The 24,697-nt window shown below is 39.0% G+C and overlaps 1 protein-coding gene across 2 annotated transcripts in view; it reads right to left on the reverse strand.

Annotated features, from left to right (window-relative positions):
• Positions 1-24,697, reverse strand: part of ptc (protein patched) — an 87,718-nt gene that overhangs the window by 1,531 nt on the left and 61,490 nt on the right. Inside the window, exons 1-7 of one of the 2 annotated variants that reach the window (XM_069130531.1) lie at positions 23,620-23,725; positions 23,396-23,493; positions 22,387-22,600; positions 4,087-4,494; positions 1,227-3,065; positions 454-942; positions 82-205 (exon numbers count right to left, since the gene is read on the reverse strand). In XM_069130531.1, the coding sequence (XP_068986632.1) occupies positions 82-205; positions 454-942; positions 1,227-3,065; positions 4,087-4,494; positions 22,387-22,600; positions 23,396-23,493; positions 23,620-23,658 (3,211 nt within the window). In that variant the 5' untranslated portion in view covers positions 23,659-23,725. Of the gene's footprint in view, positions 1-81; positions 206-453; positions 943-1,226; positions 3,066-4,086; positions 4,495-22,386; positions 22,601-23,395; positions 23,494-23,619; positions 23,726-24,697 lie in introns of those variants that run through there. The other variant, XM_069130530.1, reaches the window with a different exon arrangement.

The raw sequence follows: 24,697 nt of genomic DNA on the forward strand, positions 1-24,697 counted from the left end.
AAGTCGATGAATTTTATGATAAGTATGTAATATAATCATGACAAGAAACATTTTTAGTCAAACGTTACAATAGATACTCACTAGTTAACGGTGTATGAACTTCAACCTTTATATTAGCCGTCGCAGTGACCTTGGTTGTGATATGAGACGTAGATGTCACTGGTGACATTCGACTAGACCCACTTGTATCTGATCCGCTACAGTTCTGTTAGTTAAAAACAAAAGCACACACGTTAATCATGCTTCGTGGATTTGGAGTATCGGTATCATTCACGCGAGATAGTATGTAAGGTAATAAGAAGAATTTTGAGTAATGTGTAAGCAGTTACAGAGATAGAAAGCCAAATGGTAGATATTATCAAAAGCACTCTCAAGTCAAGTACATTTGGAAGAAAATGCCACGTGAGACAGGAAATATTTCAAAACAGTTAATATTCATGTTATATAACGTACCTGGTTGCCACAAGTTGATGTCGTTTCAACCTTCAACTCTGGCTGAACAATAATACAAGACTCCTGTGTACTGTGCCACGAATTGGGTTCCTCTGTAATGGTAGTGAGAGATGGTTCAGCGTGTAACCTGGCGTTATCAATTTTGTACGATCTCCTGGGGGGTGCAGGAGGTTTCGATCTTCTGACGATTGGCGAGGCAGGTGGAGTTGGCGTAGAAATACGATCCGGATGGTCATTGGGTATTACTTCTGGAGATGGGCCGATCAAAGACAACAGGATGGGGAAAAAGAATAATCCATTCACCAAACCGATTCCAATAAGACACAGCAACACCAAGAAGAAATACCGAACGATGAAGTCGAACTCGGAGAAGGCCAACATCACAACTGCTAATAAAGTTGTTATTGCTCCGTGAATTACAGGTGCGCACATGTGCTCTAGAGCTAACCGAATCCTTCGATCTCTGCTTCCAATGCTCGTAACAAAACTCTGCAAGAATAAAAACAAGAATATAATATATTAGAATATATTAGAATAATATATTTTAAGAATATAATATAATATGAACGAAATAACGAGTTTTACAATTGAGACATTGAGCACCAAAGTGGAATAAGCAATGTTCTTTCTGTACACTGTTACTTTCTGTTACATTGAATATCTTGTGTTCGATTCTATTTTTGAGAGAGAATCGTTTGGCTACTTGGGTATTGGGAGTAGTTTGCTTTTGTTCTCAATGTTTCAACTTATCCTCGACTTGTATTTATACTAACCAGACAAATATGCACTGTAAAGTGCACAGCAATTCCAATGCTGACAACCAACAGAACAGCAGGAACAGCGCTCAGTTTTATATTGCAGAGGCCCATGATTCCAAAGAGTTGTAGTACCACAGCAGCAAGAGAAGTGCCGACTAACACAGCTGCCCAGAAATTCAACAATAATATTCCAACGACAGCAACACTGGCTGTTAAAGCAGCTAACAGAGCAATACCCAAACAATTTCTTAAATCCATATACTGTTCCCAAAAGAGGAATGGTATACCAGAAGGAAAATTTGGTAGTCCTCGTTCCTCAAATTTTTTGCACAGTTTTCTAACATTAGCAATTAGTTCTGTAATTTCTTGCGTGTCAGTAAGTTTATGCAGATAAAATGGCATCTGAGCGTATGTTAGAGGCATGCTTTTTGGAATCTTTAATTCATGATCATTAGTATAAATCCATTGCCTTGGTTCTGGCCTTAAATTGGCCTGAGAAGCACCATAAGCCAAAACATCGTTTGACACCCATGCACTCAAATAATTATAAAACGCTCTTGGATTGATGATCCCTTCTGAATCGATTAGCCTGACCTGAGTGACTAACGATTTGTCAATAGGATTGTCTACGTGACCAGTTTGTACCAACAATTTGTAAGCGAGAATTGCCTCGTCACTAGCATTCTTGTACCACCTTTCCTGTGTAATACATCCATTGCTATAATCCCTATCAAACGCGTTTTGCAGTCCTTTCAACCAGTCCCTGAACAAACTTAACCAAAACTCAGGCAATCCTCCGTTATCGTTCTTGATCACATTCTTTATCCTCATGAAGGCATCATGATACTCATACAACAATCTTTGATTGTTAGGGTACTCGAATTCCCTCTGGGTAACAGCATACATATTGTAGAATCCAAAGTGCTTTGCCTGGGCAGCTAAGAAAGCATGTTCATTGGAATTCTGTGGGACCAGATCGGTCAGCTCTAGACCATCGTTCACCCTTACAGCTTGCCAAACACAGCCAACAAGAACTGCGATTAAAATCATCATGCCAAAGACCTTAGTCGCTGGTCTGGTGACGAAGGGAGCATAATGCTTCGCAGCTAACTGGGTTAAGGAGAAAGTGAGACAGTCGTCTTGGCTGCATCCTGTTAGGGTGTCTTCTTCGCTACACTGCTTATCCGAGTCCACTTCGATATTTCCACCGACCCAGGACTCATTCTGCACGTTTTGCGATGTCAGGATTTGCGTGCAGGTTTCACGGCGTTCTGGTGGTATCGCTCTCGTTACAGTTTGCTTCGCGGTACCATTGCTCATTCTATTGGCGTACTTATTTCTGCCAGCGTTCGATGGTAGGCAGCAACAGAGTATATCTGAACGACCTGAACGTCGTCTTCTCAGGTCCAAACTTACCATAGCTGGGAAAACAAGCAGCATAGCGGCCAGATTGAAAAGCAACAAGATACCAGCTTGAAAGCAGAACACTCGGAGTGCAGGAATTGGGATTATCGCTGCAGCGAAGAACGCTGACACGTTGCTGATTCCTGCTAGAAGGACAGATAGGCCGGTCCTTTTTAAAACCACTCCTGTCTGTTCTCCACTGGGCACTTCGTTTACCGAGAGCTCAGCGTAAGTATGAGTTAATAGGAACATATCGTGAACACCAAGTCCTAGAGCTAAGAAAGGGACGATCTGAGTGGTGGCTGCGTTGAAGGGGATTCCCAGGAGGGCGCAGAACCCCAAACCAGCGGCCACAGTTGCGCAGATGAGCATTACACCGGCTATGCCCACGCCAGCTTGCGAACGCACTGGATCCTTCCATCGAAGAAGGACTATACCCGCGTACAGTACCTGAAAAAAAATTATATTTCTATAACGAGGAGGTAGATAATAAGTAAATGAATAAGTAAGACCTGTGTCATAAAATTTTGACATTACATTTTTTATATCTTTTTTAAATAAGTTTTTATAGTCAGGTGTGTTATGTGTATTCCTTGTACAGATCTCTTAGATATTTGACATCAGAGGATTATAATTTAGTTTAATATAATTATATTAAGGTGGATTACTGATTACAAATAATCAATTGTACCATTTATACATACGAGTATAGCCAGTTATACAATTTTAATTATATATAGCCAAATTTTAGCAAGTTTCTAATCAGGCGAAATAAGAATGTCAAATACAGATGATACAGTTTGATGGAAGGTGATTGTACGTGAAAAAACAAGTCGAAAATATGGAATACATTTTTTTCATATGATGTTTCCTTTCCGAGAAAATTGAGTTTGAAAATTCGGCAGGTATGCCTCGACGTGGCTAATCCCAGACTGAACAGGAGCATATAAACGACAGGGAGTTAAATTGCACATAAAAATAAGTCAGAAACGTAGAATACCATTTTGTCATAAGATGCTACGCCTTGGAGAAAAATTAATTGGAAAATGCATTGCGCGTGTGCACAAGACCAGTCCTCGACTAAACGCGCTCGTACTTTATTTTCTTGAAAACGAGGTGGCAAATGGGGAAACTTTATTTCACATCTTTCACTTATTTCCGCGCGTAGAATAACCTCCTGATTATTTTATACTTTTCCTTAATTTATTGATACTTAGTCCGCATTTAACCAAGTTCAAGTATACCCGACAAATTTTCAAACTTGATTTTCTCGTAAACGAAACGTTATATGAAAAAACGTTGCTCCACATTTCCGACTTATTTTTTCACGTAGAATCGCTCCTTACCCGTTTGCACCACCACTTAGAGGGCACCCTGTATAATTGAAACTGTACAGGATCAATGTACCAGACCAACTATTACTTAGAGTATCCACGAAAGCGTTAGAAACCGTAATAATATTTATACTGACCATCAGTGCGCAGCCTATGGCGATTTTCATAACGGACACCTCGCTGTACTTCCCAAGTATGTCGTTCATGGTGGTTGTGCTGAACGCGTACAGATTGTACGGCGCTGAGCCATTCGCGTCCAGGTGCTTCTTCACTTGATTGCTGAACGCTCGTTGCCAGGTTTTAAGTACTTGCGATGCCTTCTCCTGGGACCAGTCGATATTATGTACCTTGTAGGTGTTGTCGAAGAAATCGTAAAGCTCTCGTTCTCCCATCAGCTGCACAACGGTCTGAAGCGCAGCTGCACGGGTCAAGTGACCAGTCTTATTGTGCTTAGCACCACCGACGAGTAATTCCTCGGGCCAGTGCATAAACTTGGCGGCGAAACCGTAACAGCCTCCCGTTAATTCCGCCCCTATGTCTGGTACCTGGCGAAACAAATCGTGCAGCTTCATGAGCATCTTTGGTGTCTGTATGAAGATAGTCCCCCTCCCTTCCTCCTACTCTTTTAATCTCGTATTTTTTGTCTTCGTTCAGAATTGTTCTACGTTTGTTCTACGTTAGTGCAAAGGAATAATGAATTGTTTGAGAGGGTTCAGAGAAACAACACCAAACGAGTGAATCTTTGTCCAGCCCACATTTTCTTGAAACCGAAAGCGTTAAAATTGTTCTGGACAGTTCCGGTTGTCCCAAACATTGCTCCAAAGTATCCTTTCAATATCGTGTTTAGTTTAGAGAATAATTTGAGAAAGCTGTATAGCCATAAGACAATGGACATCTTTCTTTATTTTCACAGCAATAATACATGGTATAAAGGATCTTCTTTTGGAACACGTATTTACAACCTTAGAAGAACTCGGAACAAAAGTTTATGTATATGTTGAGAATTGTGGATCTTAGTCGCCGAAATAAATGTATAGAAACACTTATAGTACACGTAGAAATGATATTAAAATAGTTTCATATTTATTTAATATGTGATTTACAAGATATTCGTAGATACCCATAGCAATCTTTTTGTCTCATTATCTTCCTTTCCACCATGCGTACGGAACAGTTGCATTCTTCCGTTTCTTACGACGCTGCGCACGCACGTACTCCCACACGCGCTCATACTCATATATGTGTGCCACAACTACGCGGCTAATTCAGTGTAGCACATATCTCAATAGTATATTTGACTTTATGTTTGCTCGCGCATCTATAGGAAACGAACGTATCAATTGATTGTATGGGTATTTCGTGCACGTCATTCAGCAAACGAAATATTTCAGCCGGAATGCCACCTGCGACATCATTCTCTTTATCGATTCTCATTAAACGGACACTAATGAATCGTCAGACTATCACAATGCATTCGTTACAGAGGCTAGGCCCCTGCACACTCGACACGGTTCATCCTGTTCACGTTATTTATCTTGGCATGATATAGCGAACCATTGGACAACGTCCAACCAACTAAACGGCGATCGTTTAAAGTGCTCACTGGTATGCTCCTTTTATAGGTGCCCATAAAATCACGGTGTGAGGTCTGTAGTACCCTATGCCATCGTTCCACTTACGATCGCGTTTTTATCATTTCCTGGCCCACCAAACCAACCATCCATTCCGAAATCTTCCTCTCAATCGGAATCATTCTTTCAACAGGCAAAGAAATTCCTAACGTGATTTCCTAAGGCTTCTATTGAGTTGGCAACTAAGTGATTGCGGATTTTGTCATTAGGTGGTATTGACAAGATCCGCAATCACTTAGTTGCCAACCCAATAGTTTCCTTCCGGACGAATGATTGTCGAATATGTTTCTTTCACGATTTCTGTTGCCATTGTTCGTGTTATTCTTAATTATTCTCTGGCACGAAGAGTTGTAATCGAAACGAGAAGCGAATATATATACAGGGTGGTTGGTAACTGGTGGTACAAGCGGAAAGGGGGTGATTCTACGCGAAAAAAGAAGTCGAAAATATAGAATAAACATTTTTCGTTTGAGGCTTTGTTTTCGAGAAAATCGACTTTGAATTTTGGCTCGGTACGCGTGCACTTTATCACGTCTCGCTATTACGGATCTCACTGTAGATCGTTGTCTCGATTGTCGTTACTTTTTAATTTTTTTTTTTAATTTTTCCATCGAGACAACGATCTACAGTGAGATCCGTTATAACGTACCGCACGCGTACCGAGCGAAAATTCAAAGTCGATTTTCTCGAAAACAAAGCCTCAAACGAAAAATGTTTATTCTATATTTTCGACTTCTTTTTTCGCGTAGAATCACCCCCTTTCCGCTTGTACCACCAGTTACCAACCACCCTGTATATAGGCATATGTATGTGTATATAGGCTGTCTCTGAAATCACGGTACAAGCGGTCGGGTGGTGATTCTGCATACAAAAATAAGTGGAAAAAGAGGAATAACATTTTTTCGTTCGAGGGCTCGTTTTCGAGAAAAACGAATTTGAATATTCGTTGGTGCTCCTATGCTAATTGCGACTCTCGAGGTGCCCGACTTCTCTTTCTGCTCGTGTTACGATAAATACAAAACGAATGTAAAAATCATATATCAAAGATAGATCGTCTTTGGAGATATTCACACGTCAAATCTTATCGTCTCGACAATTTCTCGCAGATTTTCCCTCGGCAGTCGATCAATTTGATCTTCCCCCTCGGACAAATCGCATATCGTACAAAATGTTTGGCTGAATTACTCTGCGATGATCGCGTGTATAAGCATCGATAATGATTAATTAAGTAGCTCAGAGGTAAGAAACTTGGAGTTGGAGAAAATCAGCGCTGGGAGAGGCAGGGAGAGTGTAACGACGAAAAACGAAAGCGCAAAAACGCGAGATACCGAGCACGTTAATCGCATACTAACGAGCCAGCGCTAATTACCAGTAATTAATTCGTCGATTATCGCACAGCAAGCAAACGAGCGAATCGCGCAGAAATTGGCCTTCGCGCCTTACCTTTTCTTCTATTTGTAAATTACGATTACGATCGTATAATAGTAACAAAATCTTCTATCGATGAGAATTATAATTTGTCAAAGTTGTAACTAACTATACTGATAACTAAACTAAAATTAACAAACGATTCGTTTGTTTACGATATTTATTAACGCGTTTGCCATCGATGGTCCACGTTCTTTTTATTGAAACTACACTTTCGAAACTATTAAAATACGATAAATTTCACGCGAATACAACATACGAAAGGGAAGCACGTCAGCTGGAAAATTTGAGACTTTGCACAAATGTAATAAACGATAGAGGAAGAAAAACTTGCATAAATTAAAAGTTGCAGTGTCTTACATTTCTATATAATTATATAATACATTATTACGTAATATTTTAATTTTATATTTACACATTATCTAACAATAGTCAAAACTATCACACCAGACATTTCCACTGGTTCTGGTAGAAATATTGGGTTGGCAACCAAGTGATTGCGGATTTTATCATTAGGTGGCAATAGTTTCGCCTTAACTATCGTTGGTTCCACTGTTAATTTACCAATTAATGTAAAAAATATTATGCAATAAATATATATACTATACATAATAATATTTAATAATTATCACAGACAAATATTTATTCCAAACGATTCGTTATACGACAATGACATATAAAAACATATTCGTCATACGATGTCGAACTCTGCTACGAAACGCTCTTCGATTCGACGTTGACGAAAAAAAAGTTGTCTTCTGACAGCTGGCGAAACGCGAGACGATTTCGTGTAGCTCACGACGCTCGCGTACCACAAACACATGTAACATTAGAGCTGATTCACGGTGATTATCGCGTGTCTCGAGTATCCGTCACGATATCTTGTTGGCTGATTTTTGAAAATCGTCCCGTGAACATCGATCCCCAAACAATTTACCCGGCGCAAGCGCGTGCCACCAAGAGACTGCGATCGTATGGGCAATTCTGATCGAGTTGCACGCGCGAAATCTAATTTATCGGTTGCAGGTTTCTTGCGAATGTTCAAATGGATTTGGTTTCACCGTAGATTTAAGCTCGGCGAGGTATAACATGGGATGGATAGTATGGACAGTACGATAGCGATCGCAAACGTATTGTCTTGTCGAAAGGAATTTTCGAAAATGTTTTTGATGCTGCGTAAGCCAGCGTATGCGATCGCGAGTTAGCGTGGAAGACTTCGTACGTGTATGTTGCGTGCGTCGTATAAAATATTTCGACATTTCGTTAGCACTGATAATGAGCACTGACTGTCGCATACAAAATTCCTGATTCACACAGGGTGCGGCTGAATGACACGTAGAAGCGAGTACGAGATGATTCCTTGTGAAAAATTACGAACAAAATACGCAGTTAAATTTGTTCATTTAAAGCTGTTTAGGAGAAAATCGAGCTGTAAAATTTACCAATTTATCATATACTTGAACATGGCTAATTTCGGATTTGACAGTATTAAATAATCGGAAGAAGGTGATTGTCGAAAATAAGTCGAAAATGCGAAATTAAATTTCTTCTCAAGGCGCTTTGTTTGCGAAAAGAATAAATTTGAAAATTTATCGAACTCTATTTTCTTAGATGCGAGAATTTTGTTTTATATTTTTTACTTACTTTCGCTTCTAGGATAACATTTTATCGATCGTTTGCTTATATCCAGTCGGTAATTAGCCATACGGTAATTAGTATACTTGATAAATTTTCAAACTCAATTTTCTCCAAAACTAAACCTTCGATGAAAAAACTTTGTTCCATATTTGATCCTTATTTTTTCTTAAGGAATCACCTCGTGTCCGTTTGTGCGTGTTATTCGACCACACCCGGTATATGATCAAATTTGAGAACGATTTGAAAATGTTTAGAAAATTAATATACAGAACGAAGAGCCATTTTGAATACGTTGAAAATGGTACGTTATGGTAAAGATATTGGATTTTGAAATTTATTAATGTAATTGATAATTCACTGATTTTTTAAATGTTTTCGTATTCTCATAAGATATATAGTGATGGACTAAATATCTTGTATGGACTTCATTTATCCACCAACAAGTTCATGTAAGCTATAAACGCAGTTCTATCGTAGTTCACGTCAAAGAACACTTTTGTTCGCTTAATCTTAAACCAGTCAAATACTTCTATCTTCTTTGCCATCGAGGCGGAACTAGAGGAAATAGTAAAACGACAGTATAAAATCACATAAGCCAGGAGATTTTAAAATTCTTTTAGCCAATTCAAAGTTTCTATTTTGAACATTTGACAAATTCCCGCCTTAAATATTCGCAGGCCACCGAAAAGCGTTTTATTGTTCCATTTCTCTTCTCTTTGAGCCACACGAATGCAAATCTTGTGCGTGGAATATTCGAAAAATTCCCTTCCTAAACATTCGTAGGTCATCAAACAACCTTTCATTCTTCCATTTCTCCAACACACCTATTTCATTTCACTCTTTTCTTTTCTTTCTCCTCCCCCTCCCTTTTTTTCTTTTTTTAAGCACACTAGCGCAACTTTTTCTCATCCGCATGCTCTTTTTATATCTGGCGATCACCTGTGTAAATCACCGGCCCTCGTTTCACGTTGAGTATAAAATATAGAGGGCTGGCCGATGGATGCGCTACCGGATGTCAGGCTGGCATACCAAATAAAGCCCGGCGAACGTGATTCTACCTGTGATTCGGTGTCGGCAGACGCGTTGCACGTGGACGGCGGACGTCGCGTTATGTAATTCCACGAACGGCCGCGCTACGCGTGTGACAAAACGTCAACGTACTACTGGCACGCTTTTCTTCTTTTTCTCCGCGTGTCCGACTAGTAGCTGCTTCTTATATGCCACTTGAATCGCGCACCGCTCTTGCACCACCTGGTCCCTCTTCTTCTCTTCCTCTTTCTTCCTCCTTCTTCCATCCTTCCGCCATTTTTCCCCATGCCCAGTATTTGCTTCCGTTATATCAGATGCACCGCGTCTTTCTCTGTCATTCGACAGATTTTACGTTTAATTCGATGTAGCGAATGCCACTCGCTCGTTTCACTCGTTCAATGCAGCAGTTACAAGTTACAATGCAATTATCGGTAGAAGTAAAACACGACACACACGCGACAGGGATAAACAAACAGAATGGGAAGGTTAATAAGAAGAAATTAAAAAAGGAAAGAAATAGAAGGTGACAGAACGCCGAGTGTCTAAACGAAGATACTATTGGCTTGGCAACTAAGTGATTGCGGATTTCGTCAATACCAAGCCAATATTACGTTCGAGAAAGTGATAGTCTCGGCGACGAACTAACAGGCTAATGGAGGGAAACCGTTGTGTTTCGATTTAATACTTTACCGACCGCTAGCGGTTCAATGGCATATGTACGTACGACAGATTAGGTGCAGATTCTCCCTGGCGCTAGTTTCGGTTTAGACTCTCCAATACCATTCCTTTCGTTTACCGCGAATGATAAGTTTTTCAAATTGCTATAAAACTGTGGGAGCTTACAAAGCAACGCAACTGACGCAATTGAGCAAGGGACCTCAGCACTAAATAACAAATTACTGCTCAAATAATGAGAAAGATTGTCGGCGACAAAAAGCCGATTAATAGGCGATCGGCTGGTAAGCATTGGCGGCAGAAAACCGACTAATCGGCTATCAGTCGGTAAAGTGTTAAAATTGCCAGTTCGCAACAGATCGTATCGGGCAAAGTGTGTAACACGGGGTAACTATAGATCGTGTAACCTCGTATTAAGGATCGTTGAGCGCGTCTAGACATGGTCTATGGGGAATGAAGACGCCAGCTGACCTTGAAATCTCCAAAACCCTATGAAAGAGCTATTAGTCTGAAATTACGTTACGAGTCTGTGCAAGCTCGTACGGCCTTCGTCGGTTCGTCAATGGAACGAAATAAACAAATGTTAGAGAAACGGAGGAATAAAACGCTTCTTTTTCAGTCGATACATAATAATACACTTCTTTTTTAATTAACCGTGTCCGCTTGGATCGCCGAACGGAGCAGCTGTTGAGCGCATTAACGATTTTCCCAGGAAGCAGTTGCCATCCCATTGCACGATCGCGTATCTGCGCCGGATCGACGATTTTATCGATCGTCGGGCTCCCAGACGGCCGGTGTTCGTTAATTATGCGATCGGCATGGATCGGATAATAATTGCATTAAACAGTCATGAAAAGCAGGAATCTTTAAAAGACCGCAGGCTAGAGGTGGCCATCGTTATCGTCGTGTTCCCTAGAAAGCAGCACCGTTCTCGGTTCTGCAGAACTTAACGAGCCAGCGAAGCGGACGACGCGCACACGTGTGCACGTGGAGAGAAGATCGTGGCGACGACGCGGTTTACCGCGTCAGGCCAGCCACCGGCCAACTAGATTTTAATTGATTCGTAAGACAATTAAGCCGACCGACTTAAACTTCACAGTTAAGAACTTAATCGGCCGCGGATCCTTCGCATAACGGGCCACGCGTATCCGTTTACTTTGAGCGGTCGAGAGGCTCGACGCGAAGGTGATGAGTGCCACGAGTGCTGCTCGAGTGCGGTAAACCCTTGAACGACGCGAGGCTCTCGGACGACTGAATTTGTAAGCGGTTTGCGTGGGACTTTGCTGGAGAACATTTTCCGGGCGAAATTTGATCTGAAGCTATTTTTCGTCAATTTATCTTATCCGAATTTATCAGAGAATGAGATTCTATTCGCCTCTAACGAATAAGCGTGCGATTCAGAAAAATACTCAACGCGATTGTGCGAAATTTCAAAGACGATTCGAGTTGGTTCGCCTGCTTGTTGCGATAGAAGAAGATCAATTACTGTAAAATCGATGCAAAAATCTGTTGCTACAAGTTTCAATGCTTCCTTCTAATTTCCAGCTACGTATTTTACCCCCGAAAGAATTTTTGATTTTCGCGCTCATAGAACGAACTCGAATACTCGAACCTTCCATCGGTTCAAACAAATTCGAAATTCTAGGTATCGTAATGTTTCGTGCTTCAACTGTGACTCGAACACGCAGCGAAGTGAAAATAGCAAGTACACGGGGTATATACAGCAGATCGATTTTCTCCCCTTTCCGCGTAAGCTTCGAGGGGACGTTCCGTGCCCGCAGCTACGCGCCGATTGCCCGAGGAGAGGGCTGACTGCACCACGTGGCCATTAAGTGTAATTACGTTAAGTACGGGCGCGCGTACGCTGTATGGAAATAGAAGTAGAAATGAGGGGCCACGCTTGAAGAAAGAGGAGACACACGAGAGGAGCGTGGCGAAAGGCGAACGTGGTGCAGAAACGAACGGAGAAGAAATGAGAAGGAGAGGGGTGGAGGGAGAAGAGAAAGGAAAAAGAAAAGAAGAGAAGAAGAGAGACGCCTCTTCTCCCTTTCCAGATCGGATGACATAAATCCATGCTTTCAATTATGCGAAATTAATTGACCGCGCCTTGTATCTTCTCCCTGCAATCTCTCCCTTCCCTTGCTTTTTCCCTCTTTCTCCCAGTCTCCCTTCCCTCTTTCTCGCACGTTCAGCTTGCGTGTAAGTATGTACTTACTGCAGCGTGAAGCTCTCGGTATCGTGCACACGGACCTACGTGAACTTTGTGTATAAATTTCATTGTACCTTTGTCTCGGACTTTGTTACGTCGCTTTATACTTTATGGACCGCGTGAACAGGTAATATGTTTGTGATGTAGTGGATGAGGTAGGAGAAAGGAAGAAAAGGCAAGGTAATATGATGGAGCTGTATCTTTTCAGAAGAGGAGGTACGTGGAATTACGTGCTTTCATAGTATTCGCGCTGTTAATCTGATATTGCGAGATTAATTCTTCGACATTGTTCGTCTCTAATGAGTATCTTTAGCATGAATTAATATTCAGTTTTGTTTGTTTAATGTGAAAAGTCTCCCTGTGGATGTATATATGAAGGTACTAGGAACTATTTCTCCTTGGTAATAGTTGCATTGTCAACATATATTGTCAATACATACTGTCAATATATATTGTCAATACAACATCGTCAACATCTATTGTTAATATAATATAGTCAATATTTTTTGTCAATTCATATTGTCAACATATGTTGTCGACACAATATTGTCAACTTTTAATATCAATACAAATTTCAACATATATTGTCAATACATACTGTCAACATCTATTGTCAATACAACATTGTCAACATTTGTTGTCAATATAACATAGTCAACATTTATTGTCAATACATATTGTCAACATATGTTGTCGACACAATATTGCCAACATTTATTGTCAATACATACTGTCAATACATACTGGCAATATATTGTCAATATGACATTATCAACATTTATTGCTAACACGACATTATCAATATTTATTGCCAATACAGTAGCGTTAACATTTATTGCCAATAGAACATTATCAACATATTTGGTCAATACATACTGTCAATATATATTGTTAATACAGCATTGTCAATATATATTGCCAACACATTTTGTCAATATGTATTGCCAATACATATTGTCAACATTTATTGTCAATACATATTGTCAACATATATTGTCAATACACACTGTCAACATCTATTGTCAATACAACATTGTCAACATATATTGTCAATACATACTGTCAACATCTATTGTCAATGCATATTGTCAACATTTATTGTCAATACATATTGTCAACACGTATTATCAATACACATTGTCAACATATGTTGTCGACACAATATTGTCAATATGTACTGTTAATACAACATTGTCAACATGTACTGTTAATACAACATTGTCAACATGTATTGTCAATACATATTGTTAACATTTATTGTCAATAGAACAATGTCAAGATTTATTGTCAATACATATTGTTAACATATATTGTCAATAGAACAATGTCAACATTTATTGTCAATACGTATTGTAAATATATATTGTCACCGCGTATTATCAATACACATTGTCAACATATATTGTCAATACATACTGTCAACATATATTGTCAATACATACTGTCAACATATATTGCCAATACATACTGTCAACATATATTGCCAATACATACTGTCAACATATATTGTCAATACATACTGTCAACATATATTGCCAATACATACTGTCAACATATATTGTCAATACAGCATTGTCAACATATATTGTCAATACATATTGTCAACATATATTGTCAATACATATTGTCAACATATATTGTCAACATATATTGTCAATACATATTGTTCACATATATTGTCAATACATACTGTCAACATGTATTGTCAATACATACTGTCAACATATATGGTCAATGCATATTGTCAATACAACATTGTCAACATTTATTGTCAATACAACATTGTCGAAAATAGACGAAGAATTATTAATTAACCCATCCACGTGAAAGAAAAAGAAAAAGAAAAAAAGAAAAAAGAACAACTCAAAATTTCGTGCTACTCGGCCACGTTCACCAACCACCCAAGCACCAATTGCAATCAATCAAACCCAAATTTCTCCCTAATTACACGTTCCTCCCAAAGATCATTCCGCGCCGTCTCCACCCGTCATTACGCTAGAATTTCAACGGACAAGCCTGTCATTTTGCGGTTTCCGCGTACGAACAGGGTCTACTTCCTATCCAAAATATTCCGAGAAGCGATCGCGACTCGTCGTTAAGATTCTTCCAGATTTATGGCCAATTGTCAGCAGATAACCCGCGCATATCGCGTTTAAATCATTTCCACGCAACGGCACATAAAATGTTAAATTAATGATTGGAAAGCAAAAAACATATAATTTCCTATTAATTGGATTTTTACGATAACAACCGGCACTCTGAACTTGTTTTAAATAATTTGTAATAATACGGGTGAATATTTCTACTTAAGAGAAAAATGAAAATAAGAATATTCCACATGTAGAGTTTTTCTCTTTAATTTTAATTTCTTCTAACCAGCGAATAATGTGCAATTTTATTCGTAGTGAAATCGTTTCTTGGCTTTTCTTTTTAATAATAATGTTATATCTTGGCTTTTTGAAAACTGTATTATAGGAAACACGCTCGCGTTAATTATCACCAGTAATTAACCAAACCTTTACACGATTCACACAATAAGACGTGAAACAAAAGGTAGGAATTGAAGGAGCACAAGTGTCTCCATAAATACGAAAAAGAGATTGTTTGTCAGTAGGAGAAATTGCTATTTGAAACCATAGTTACGTATACGTTGTAATATAGTAGACACATAGTACTCTATCTCTGTGTACTATAAAACTATACTAGTTCATTCGAGTCTGTTATACAACCAATAAAATGAAATAAATAATTTGTATAATTAATTTACCATATATTAATTATTATGATTACTTTCAAGCTTATATCAGGCTTTAACTTTATCCCAAATTTAATAAATAAAATTAATTAATTAATTAATTAAAATAAATAAAATTTATAATACTGCACCGCGGATCTTCAACTATACAAAATTCTATGTAAATAACGACCTATTTCATTTATTAGATATTACTACAACAAGTATCCCATTCTGGATATTTTATATAATTTTTCCACGTATCGTATATACGTTCTATGCATCTTTGTAGCTTCAAATTTCAAATACACAACAGATACCGAGTACGTAGAAAACCTAAGCTGTTTATTCGTTAGCTGTACCGCTTTGCCTGTAAACCTGTAAATTGTCCGTCAGTCTGGACGATCTTTTACGCGCGAACGTGATCCGTGCACGCGCGACAGGCGCGGAATTCAGATCGTATGTTAATGAGGGCGAAACGACGGCCGCGTAATGTGTCGGCGGCGAAAAAGCGTACGTAATGCCGGTGTGTAGCGGCAGCGACCACCGACGTGGCGCAATAATGACGCGCATCTCTCGATTTTATTATTTTAATGTCAGTCCCGAGCGCCGCGGCCCACGCGACTCGCATACGCATTCGCCGATCCTCGCATGGGAATCGTTTCATTCAACGCAGTTCACTTGTCCCGTTTTCTTTCCCGCCTTTGCTACATCCACGATTTTACGACCCAAAATTGATCGTTCCGAGGGTACCTTATCGGGCCATCTGAAATTTCGCCTGCGAATCGCCGGACATTCGATGGCTGCAACTTTGTACAAGTGCGATTTCCGAAGATATTCGATGACTGGTTTCGCAAACGTGCCGGTGCGGAGGAAGTTTGAAATGCGAGCGAGTGTGAGGCAATATATTAACGAAAGAATAGCATCGATAGGATCGATTGATAAGAATGGAAATATCAGAGTGTAGTTGACAACGAGTGAGCTCATTCGTACGGTATATTTTAGCAAAAGTGGAAACACTTAAGTGTAACTGAGCGTTAGTGTGAGTAAGGATCGTGAATGAGAATGTATTGGGAAGTTAGGATCCATTGGTAACAGAGAAAGTATTTGAGTCATTTGACGATGAATGCATTCATTGGTACGATATGGATTAATAAAAGTGGAGATACTTAAGTGTAACTGAGTGTGAGTATAAGTGAGGCAATACACTGGCGAAAGAATTGGTAAGATCGAGTGGTTGATTAACGATAAATAAATATAATTGAACAATAAATATAGCTAAGTGTGAATGTCAATGAATGAACTCGTTTGTACGGTATATTTTAGCAAAAGTGGAAACACTTAAGTGTAACTGAGCGTTAGTGTGAGTAAGGATCGTGAATGAGAATGTATTGGGAAGTTAGGATCCATTGGTAACAGAGAAAGTATTTGAGTTACTTGACGATAGATGAATTCATTGGTACGGTATGGATTAATAAAAGTGGAGATAGTTAAGTGTAACTGAGTGTGAGTATAAGTGAGGCAATACATTGGCGAAAGAATTGGTAAGATTTATTAACAATAAATAAATATAATTGAGTGTCAATGTCAATGAATGAACTCGTTTGTACGGTATATTTTAGCAAAAGTGGAAATACTAAAGTGTAACTGGGCGTGAGTGTAAGTGAGGATTGTGAATGAGAATGTATTGGAAAGTTAGGATCCATTGGTAACAGAGAAAGTATTTGAGTCATTTGACGATGAATGCATTCATTAGTACAATATGGATTAATAAAAATAGAAATACTTAGGTGTAACTGATCGTAAGTGTGAGCGAGACAATGTATTAGACATTACGGTATGTTTTAGTGAAAATGGAAATACTTAAGTGTAACTGAGTGTGAGTATAAGCGAGGCAATACACTGGCAAAAGAATTGGTAATAAAAGTGGAAATACTTAAGTGTAACTGAGTGTGAGTATAAGTGAGGCATACACTGGCGAAAGAATTGGTAAGATCAAGTGGTAGCAAAAAAATATAGTTGAGTGTGAATATGAATAACCCAATTCATTCTTAGGGTATGTTTTAGTAAAAATGGAAATACTTAAGTGTAACTAAGTGTAAGTATAAGCGAGGCGAAAGAATTGGTAATAAAAGTAAAAATACTTAAGTGTAACTGAGTGTGAGTATAAGCAAGGCAATACACTGGTGAAAGAATTGGCCAGATCGAGTGGCAACAATAAATATAGTTGAGTGTGAATGTCAGTAAGTGAACATTTGTACGGTATATTTTAGTAAAAATGGAAATACTTAAACCCAACTGATTATGAGCGCGAGTGAATTCAATAATGAAGTTGCTTTTAATACGAGTCATCTAAATTGTACAAGTATATTATATCAATTTTTGATGTCTATGAACATTGATAGATATTCATTAATAAATTAAGTCTTTTTGGTGCATGTTGAAAAAATTAATGTTTAAAGACTTGAGGACATATAATGGAAATAACATTGTCTTTGTATACTATTTCAATCTATTTCAACTTCTACAATGTATTTTATACTACTCTTAATTTCTATATTCTTCAATTTCATAAAAAATGAGCTGAAAACTGTAGCATGTGCAATACGTTTGCACTTAATCAAATATCAATTATCAGTAATTAACCACACCTCCTTACGATTCATTAATATGTTATAAACAATCTATTTCAACTTCTACAATGCATTTTATACTACTCTTAATTTCTATATTCTTCAATTTCATAAAAATCAAGTTCAAAATTATATAATAGGCAATACGTTTGCACTTAATCAAATATCATTTATCAGTAATTAACCAAACCTTCTCACGATTCATTATCACGTTACAAACATCGATATCAATAACAATTCCATAAAATCGCTCTTCAAAGAACAACGTCTACACTGCTCAACTTCCATATCATCAAACTTACCCCAAACCAAAACCTAACCCCGATCATTGCTTCCACCCCTAACTCAATCCATCGATAAAAAGCCGAGGCTGAAGCCCCAAGTGCTTCACGAATACGCTCCACGCCCGCTTCCCTCGCACTTCCGGTTCTATAGATCCTGGCGCAGATACCGCACGTATTTCCTCCTACCCTCCACTCGCGCTTCCATCGGCTCCCCCAGGAAGTCGCCGTTGGTGAATCCACCGTTTGGAAATCAGCATTCTCCATCGACTTTTCACGCGCTGAAAAAATTCTCCATTTTGATCGCGACGATGCAACACGCACGCACGCGCTCGCGCCGTGTATCTGCACACAGAAACAGGCGCAACAAAGAAGCAAAGCACGGCCAATTAAATATTCATTACCGCGGCTAGGTCGCCGGCTCCGGCCAGCGGAATATCTGCTCCGCGCCACGGACATCAAAGCGGAATGGACGAGTGCGACTGTCCAGGACCTACCGGACTCGCTACGTGCGCGCAACCGGTCGTCATCGGCCACGGAATTCCAAGTGACCACTTGTTATTCCGGACATCGATCCTATGAAACGAATCTTAGGCATCCGCAGCCTTCCCCTACATCGTAGCCGCCGCGGCCTCGGTAATTCCGTCGCTACGAGATGGTATTTTGATAGCAATTTCGTCGACCCGGCGACGTCTCGCGCTACCAGCCGATAGACAGGCGCGTGGAATTTTTAGCTGACCTCCTTCCCCTACCACTGGGACACCGACGCTTTTCTTCGGCGGTGACCGAGTCGCTACGATACGATGGATCCTTTGCTTCGGCATTTTCTCAGACACGCGCCAGACGTCGTCCGTTTTGCAATCTTCTGACGAATTTACAGCAGCCACCGATATCGAGCGATTTCTGTTTGATTTTGGAGTGCGCTGTCTCGTGTCTGCTTTCAGGAAATTACGAGCTGAAGACGAATTGTTTTCTCACTTTTCTCTTCCTTTTCTTCCTTCATTTTGTCTTCTGCCACAATTGTCTTCCTCGTTTTATACGCAACGCTCTAATGCAGTTTCGTGGATGGCGGAGTGTTACATTTAAGCGAGAGCAATGGAATTTATTTCTGGGGTTGCAGTTTGCTTGAAGAAGGTTCGAGCGAACGAGTGTTTGGTTCCAAGGGAAACATTGTACGGTGCAAATTATTTCTTCCCAGGGCTGCTGTATTCTTCGTATTTTTATATCTTTTATGTTTTTCTCAGTGGAAGTGTGCATTCCTTAACGCCAACCTTACAGGACCTTCAAATGACCGATGTACAAATTAAATAAAAAAGCAATATTCCACGTAACCTGGCCAACACTAAGCCAAGTCCACCCTCTTGTCGAACGTTACACAGCAGCGCATTACCCTAACTCGCATAAAGACGAATATTTCTGTTGAGATATGTATAATTTTCTGTGCTGCACTGGATTAAATGCGTAGTATAGATACTTGTATGTGAGTGTCGGTGTGTGGAGGTATGTGTGTGCGCGGCGTCTCGAAAACAGAGGGTAAACTAGTCAGTCGGTAAGAGTCGGTTAAGAGTTGAGTATGGAAGAAAGTGCTGAGACGCGTGCAAGTATGTATCGATAAATATATAAGGAATCGTCCATAAGATAAATATATTACTATTTTAATATGAATCGTTAGTGTAAATTTAGTGTTCCTATAACATTATTTCGGCTTCAAAGATCCACAATTCTCAACAATTTCAGGAAATTTTGTTCAGCAACTGGCCTGATACTGTCGACTACCCTGCATCCAACTTCTCTACCAACTTGTCGATCGCTTTCTAATTGAACGTTTCCCAATAGCGTTTCGTAATAGCAATAGACGATTATTTACGTGCATCAGTTTGAACCGCGTTGGCCTCCCACGACAGATCGATCGCAGCCATAAATCCCGCCATTAACGAGGCCAAGACGGAATTAAGGCTAATAAACGGACCCGGCATAATTGCACGTAGCCCTATGAATTATAACATCGATCCGTCTGACGCACGAACAAGCGTGTTAATAAGCGGTTGGCGAGCTTTTTGCCTGCACGCTGCGCGCAAACGTTGGCCAATGGTCTCGGCGCGCGGCGTCTGTCGTAACAAGCGTGTCACGAACTTGCCCACTCGGGATACACCGCTGGTTAATCGACAAAACGCAATGCATGTGCACGCGTGCGCTGCAGTTTTCGGACTTTCCGATATTCGGACGCGAACTCGCGTCAGCAGCAAGCGGAAATTGTAAAGAAGGTTAATTAATAGGAAATTACGTTTAGACGAGGCTTGCGTGTTCCTGTGAATGAAACATAGTTTTCATGTCTCAGTTAAATTACATGGTCGAGGAAAGTTTTCCACATCGACGCGATGTTTGCAAGAAGAAGCGGAGATTATAATGAAAATTTTAATAATTTCAGAGATTCTTTTTTTAATTAGATGCAGGCAAATATTGTGTGGATGAAATCTAGTTTCAATTTTTTAATGCAATTGTAACTGATGGCGGACCACGTGCGGTACTACGTCCTCGATAGTTTTTAGTAGATTGGAGTAAAAATATTAACTATTTAAAAAATTGTTTAATTAGACAGAGGCAGGAATTGCGTATTTTTATGGATGAAATTTAGTTTTAATTTTCTAATTATAATTCCACGTGCGGTGCAACGTTCTTGATAATTTTCCATATCAATGTGCAAGAAAAAGCAGAGACTGTAATAAAAATATTAACAATTTAAAAAATTGTTTAATTAGACAGAGGCAGGAATTGCGTATTTTCATGGATGAAATTTAGTTTAAATTTTCTAATTATAATTCCACGCGCGGTGCAACCTCCTCGGAAGTTTTCGAATTTGTAAGAAAAAGCGTAGATTATAATAAAAATTTAGAAAATTAGCTTCAGACAGAAACTGTGTGTTTTCATGAAACTTTCTAATTTTCTAATCAAACTACAGTTGAGACTGATCTACGTATAGTGTAAGTATAGAAAGAAACGAAGATCCTAATAAAAATGTCTAAAATAGTAAAATTGAAAATTAAAACGTAGCTGTACTTTTCCAATAAAATTATTGTTGACAGTGTGTTGCACCATTCTCGTAAGCTTTCAATAGCGACGCGTATTCGTAAAAAGAAACGAAAATTGTAATAAAAGTTCAGAAGAATTAGATTCAAAGAACCGTGTGTTTTTGTGAATAAAATGCAACTCTGCTTTAGCAATGTGACGCGATAAACAGTAATCTCATATATTAATAAACATTGAGAAATTGATTAATCGGATAACATAAGAACTTACATAAAATTAGATGAATAAAGGAAATAACAGTAAATGTACAATTTTACATTAAACGTTGAAACCGGCCATTTGGTAATGTTAATGTTAAAACTGGGAAAAGACAAGTAATTATATCTAAACGATGCGCAGAAATACCATTTAACACGATATTCTGTTCATACCAAGAAAAGCACCTAATATATAAGATGTTATCATGTCACAAGTGTATCAAAGACAATAAAAATTCTCTCTAAAATCAAGTTAAAAAAAGCCTGTTCCTGAGACGAGCATCTAATCGAAGAAAAAAAAGCCTATCTCGCCAAGCCATGTTTTCACGTCTATTTCGCCTCATCAGAGTCATCAAAAACCATTCTACTACTGTTGCCAGCGATTTTACTTCTGCTAACCATCGCAGTTTATGGCTGACCTACGCGAGAAGAACGTGATAATTGTACGCAAGAAAAAAGAAAGAGAAAAAAAAAGAAAAAGAAAACCAAAGGAAGTAAAAGGAAAGAAATACAACGTGGTGCGAGTAAACGAAATAAACAAAAACAAAAAAAAAAAAGAAAAAAAGATAGAAAAATAAAAAGGAGGAAAGAACGCAAGAAAACTCGTACATTCCAAGGTACCCTCCTTCTTTTTTCTTTTTCTTTTTTTTTTTCTTTTTACCAAGTTAATTTACAGCGACTGTTACGAGTATCCTTTTTGCGCAATTTAATCCGAATTTGTCGGTATCAAAAGACGACGCCACGAAACGCGCCGGGACTACCCGTGTATCAACAATTACACGCCAAGACTTTCACCTTAATCGGTCGACACACGGCTCCGCTGGTACTACAATCTCGGAGACAAGGTGCGTTTGTTGGGTTGCTTGCTTGGTTGCCTGGTTGCTTACTTGCTTACCTGCTGGGATTTTTTGTTGGGCGCGGTTTCCGGACACTCAGGGTCCGCTGGGTCGAGGCAGGGCTTGCTTTGGTAGCCGTTCGTTATCCCGGCCCTCTTCATGTAGTCCTCCAGAGTTTTGAAGGGAAACATGAACTGCAGTTTCTTCATCTCGTCCAGCATCCACAATGGATTGAGATTCGTCCAGTGCACTGGCTTGTGCATCTGCGTGCCGCTACCGTGGAAAAAATAATTCAAAGGCTAAATAAACCACTTCACTCTCTCTTTCTATAATGTATATACATCTATTTATTTCTCTTTGTAGAACGATATACCGATAATGATTAATAGACTACGGAATTCCATGCATTTATGAGAAACATTTATATTGTTATATTATATATATCATTATACATTATTATATATATTACCATTAGGTGGTCATGACAAAATTCGCAATCACTTAGTTGCCAACCCAATATTATTACGTAGAGTGCGAACAATCTATAGAAAATGTATAATATATAAATATGTATAATAACGTATCAAATATCAAGAGTATAATGGCTTATCTGATATTTCATAGGTAGACGAATTTTCAATACCAGTTTTCGTATTTTCTGTCATATGCATGGACAAGTGAGTTTGCGTAGAAATCCGTGGTCTAACGATTAGACAGATATTGATGAGATGAGATGAAACATTTCGAAGTCTACGTGACGATGTTGACACTGCACATGTATAAATTTTATATAATATATATATATATGAAAAAATGTTATACGTTATATGTAAATATATACATATATTTCTCCTACTATTGAGGTTAGGTTAGGTTGGCAACAAAGTGATTGCAGATTTTGTCATTACCACCAAATGAGTGTTTCGTTTATTATTTCCTATTCATTTATATACATTTGTCTTATTTCTCATTCGTTTAATTTAATTATATTTTGTTTACTTTTTTCATTCAATTTTACTTATTTATATACTCATATATTTATACACACATTATATGTATGATACTTACGGTATATACACAGGAGAGTCCGGTCCTAAGAGCTTGCTACCTTCCCAGAAACAGTCGAGGGGGGTAATGATGGCGCATGGTATAATTCTATCGAAGATCTGCAATTAAAAATTGGTTAGAAACTGGTCCACGGTATTTGTACCTAACGAGAAAAGCTCGCGTGAAATCTATTTATATCGAACTACAAACAAATCACGTGACATCTTTTCAATTTCTTTACATACAATCGCGTATGCCAATGTTTGTTCAGGAATTCGAATCATTCGTCGAACAGATGAATGACAGATACGAGAGAAATTGGAAGACTAAGAGAAGACAAAGCGAGGACTGGGCGATGTATCGCGGAAATTATCGATTCGGCGAGTTCGAGTAATCGATCACATCATCACAGTGATGGCGGTTCAACATCGTAGCTACGTAGTAATCATGGCAGATATTTATGTAAATTCATGTCTTAAAATATAATTTAATATAATTATAATTATAATATTATAGAATATAATTAAAAAACTGAAATCCACAGAGAAATTTGCTTCTCCCAAATATCGTAATATCGTAAGAGATACGACGCTTCCGATATCTCGCATACTTTTGCATATCACGCGCACTTTCGAACCTATGGAATGTCCGAAGAAGGGAAAAAAATCGGCAGTCTAACGATCAGCCATCAGCGCGGAAGAATTTTCCCTAGCAGCGTTAGACGAAAGAAATTGTCATGCTCTGATGTATTTAATGGATTATTGGATGACGAATGCTACGTTCCCGGCACCGATTTACGATTATTTCTCCTTTTCTTCGATAGTGGACACTAACGATCGCCATAAGGTTTTTCTTGGTAGGAAGGCATTATGGGAGGCCACCTGTGTGTTCTCGGAAACTCGAATAGGGCGGTCTCTCCAGCCAAGCGTTTCGTTTTTTCGGCCCCCTTGATTTACGAATAATATGAATTTGGATAGGATTCGAGGAACCTAGCGGACATTTGTTACACCATCGTCGCGGTGGTCTGGTCGAGTAACGCGACCACGAATTTAATCGAGAACGCGTTAAGCTCGTTTTTTGCCCATCGACTGTTTCATTTTTCCAACTAACGCGATTACACAGGCTTTCACTTCAACTGCATGTTCAGTCGACGAATCGTAGGTTTCAGCGGCGATTTAACAGACGTTCGCTGCGTGATCGAAGGTACTTTGTGTGAGAGAAGAAATTTTTAATTTGAACGAAAATGAAATAAAGTGAAATTTTGCTACGAATGATCTACGTTGAATTCGTGGCAGCTCTTCGACTCGTATACGTACGAACACG

This window comes from Bombus flavifrons, chromosome 17 (genome assembly GCF_040668555.2).
Source record: "Bombus flavifrons isolate JBK064 chromosome 17, iyBomFlav1_principal, whole genome shotgun sequence".
Lineage (NCBI taxonomy): Eukaryota > Metazoa > Arthropoda > Insecta > Hymenoptera > Apidae > Bombus > Bombus flavifrons.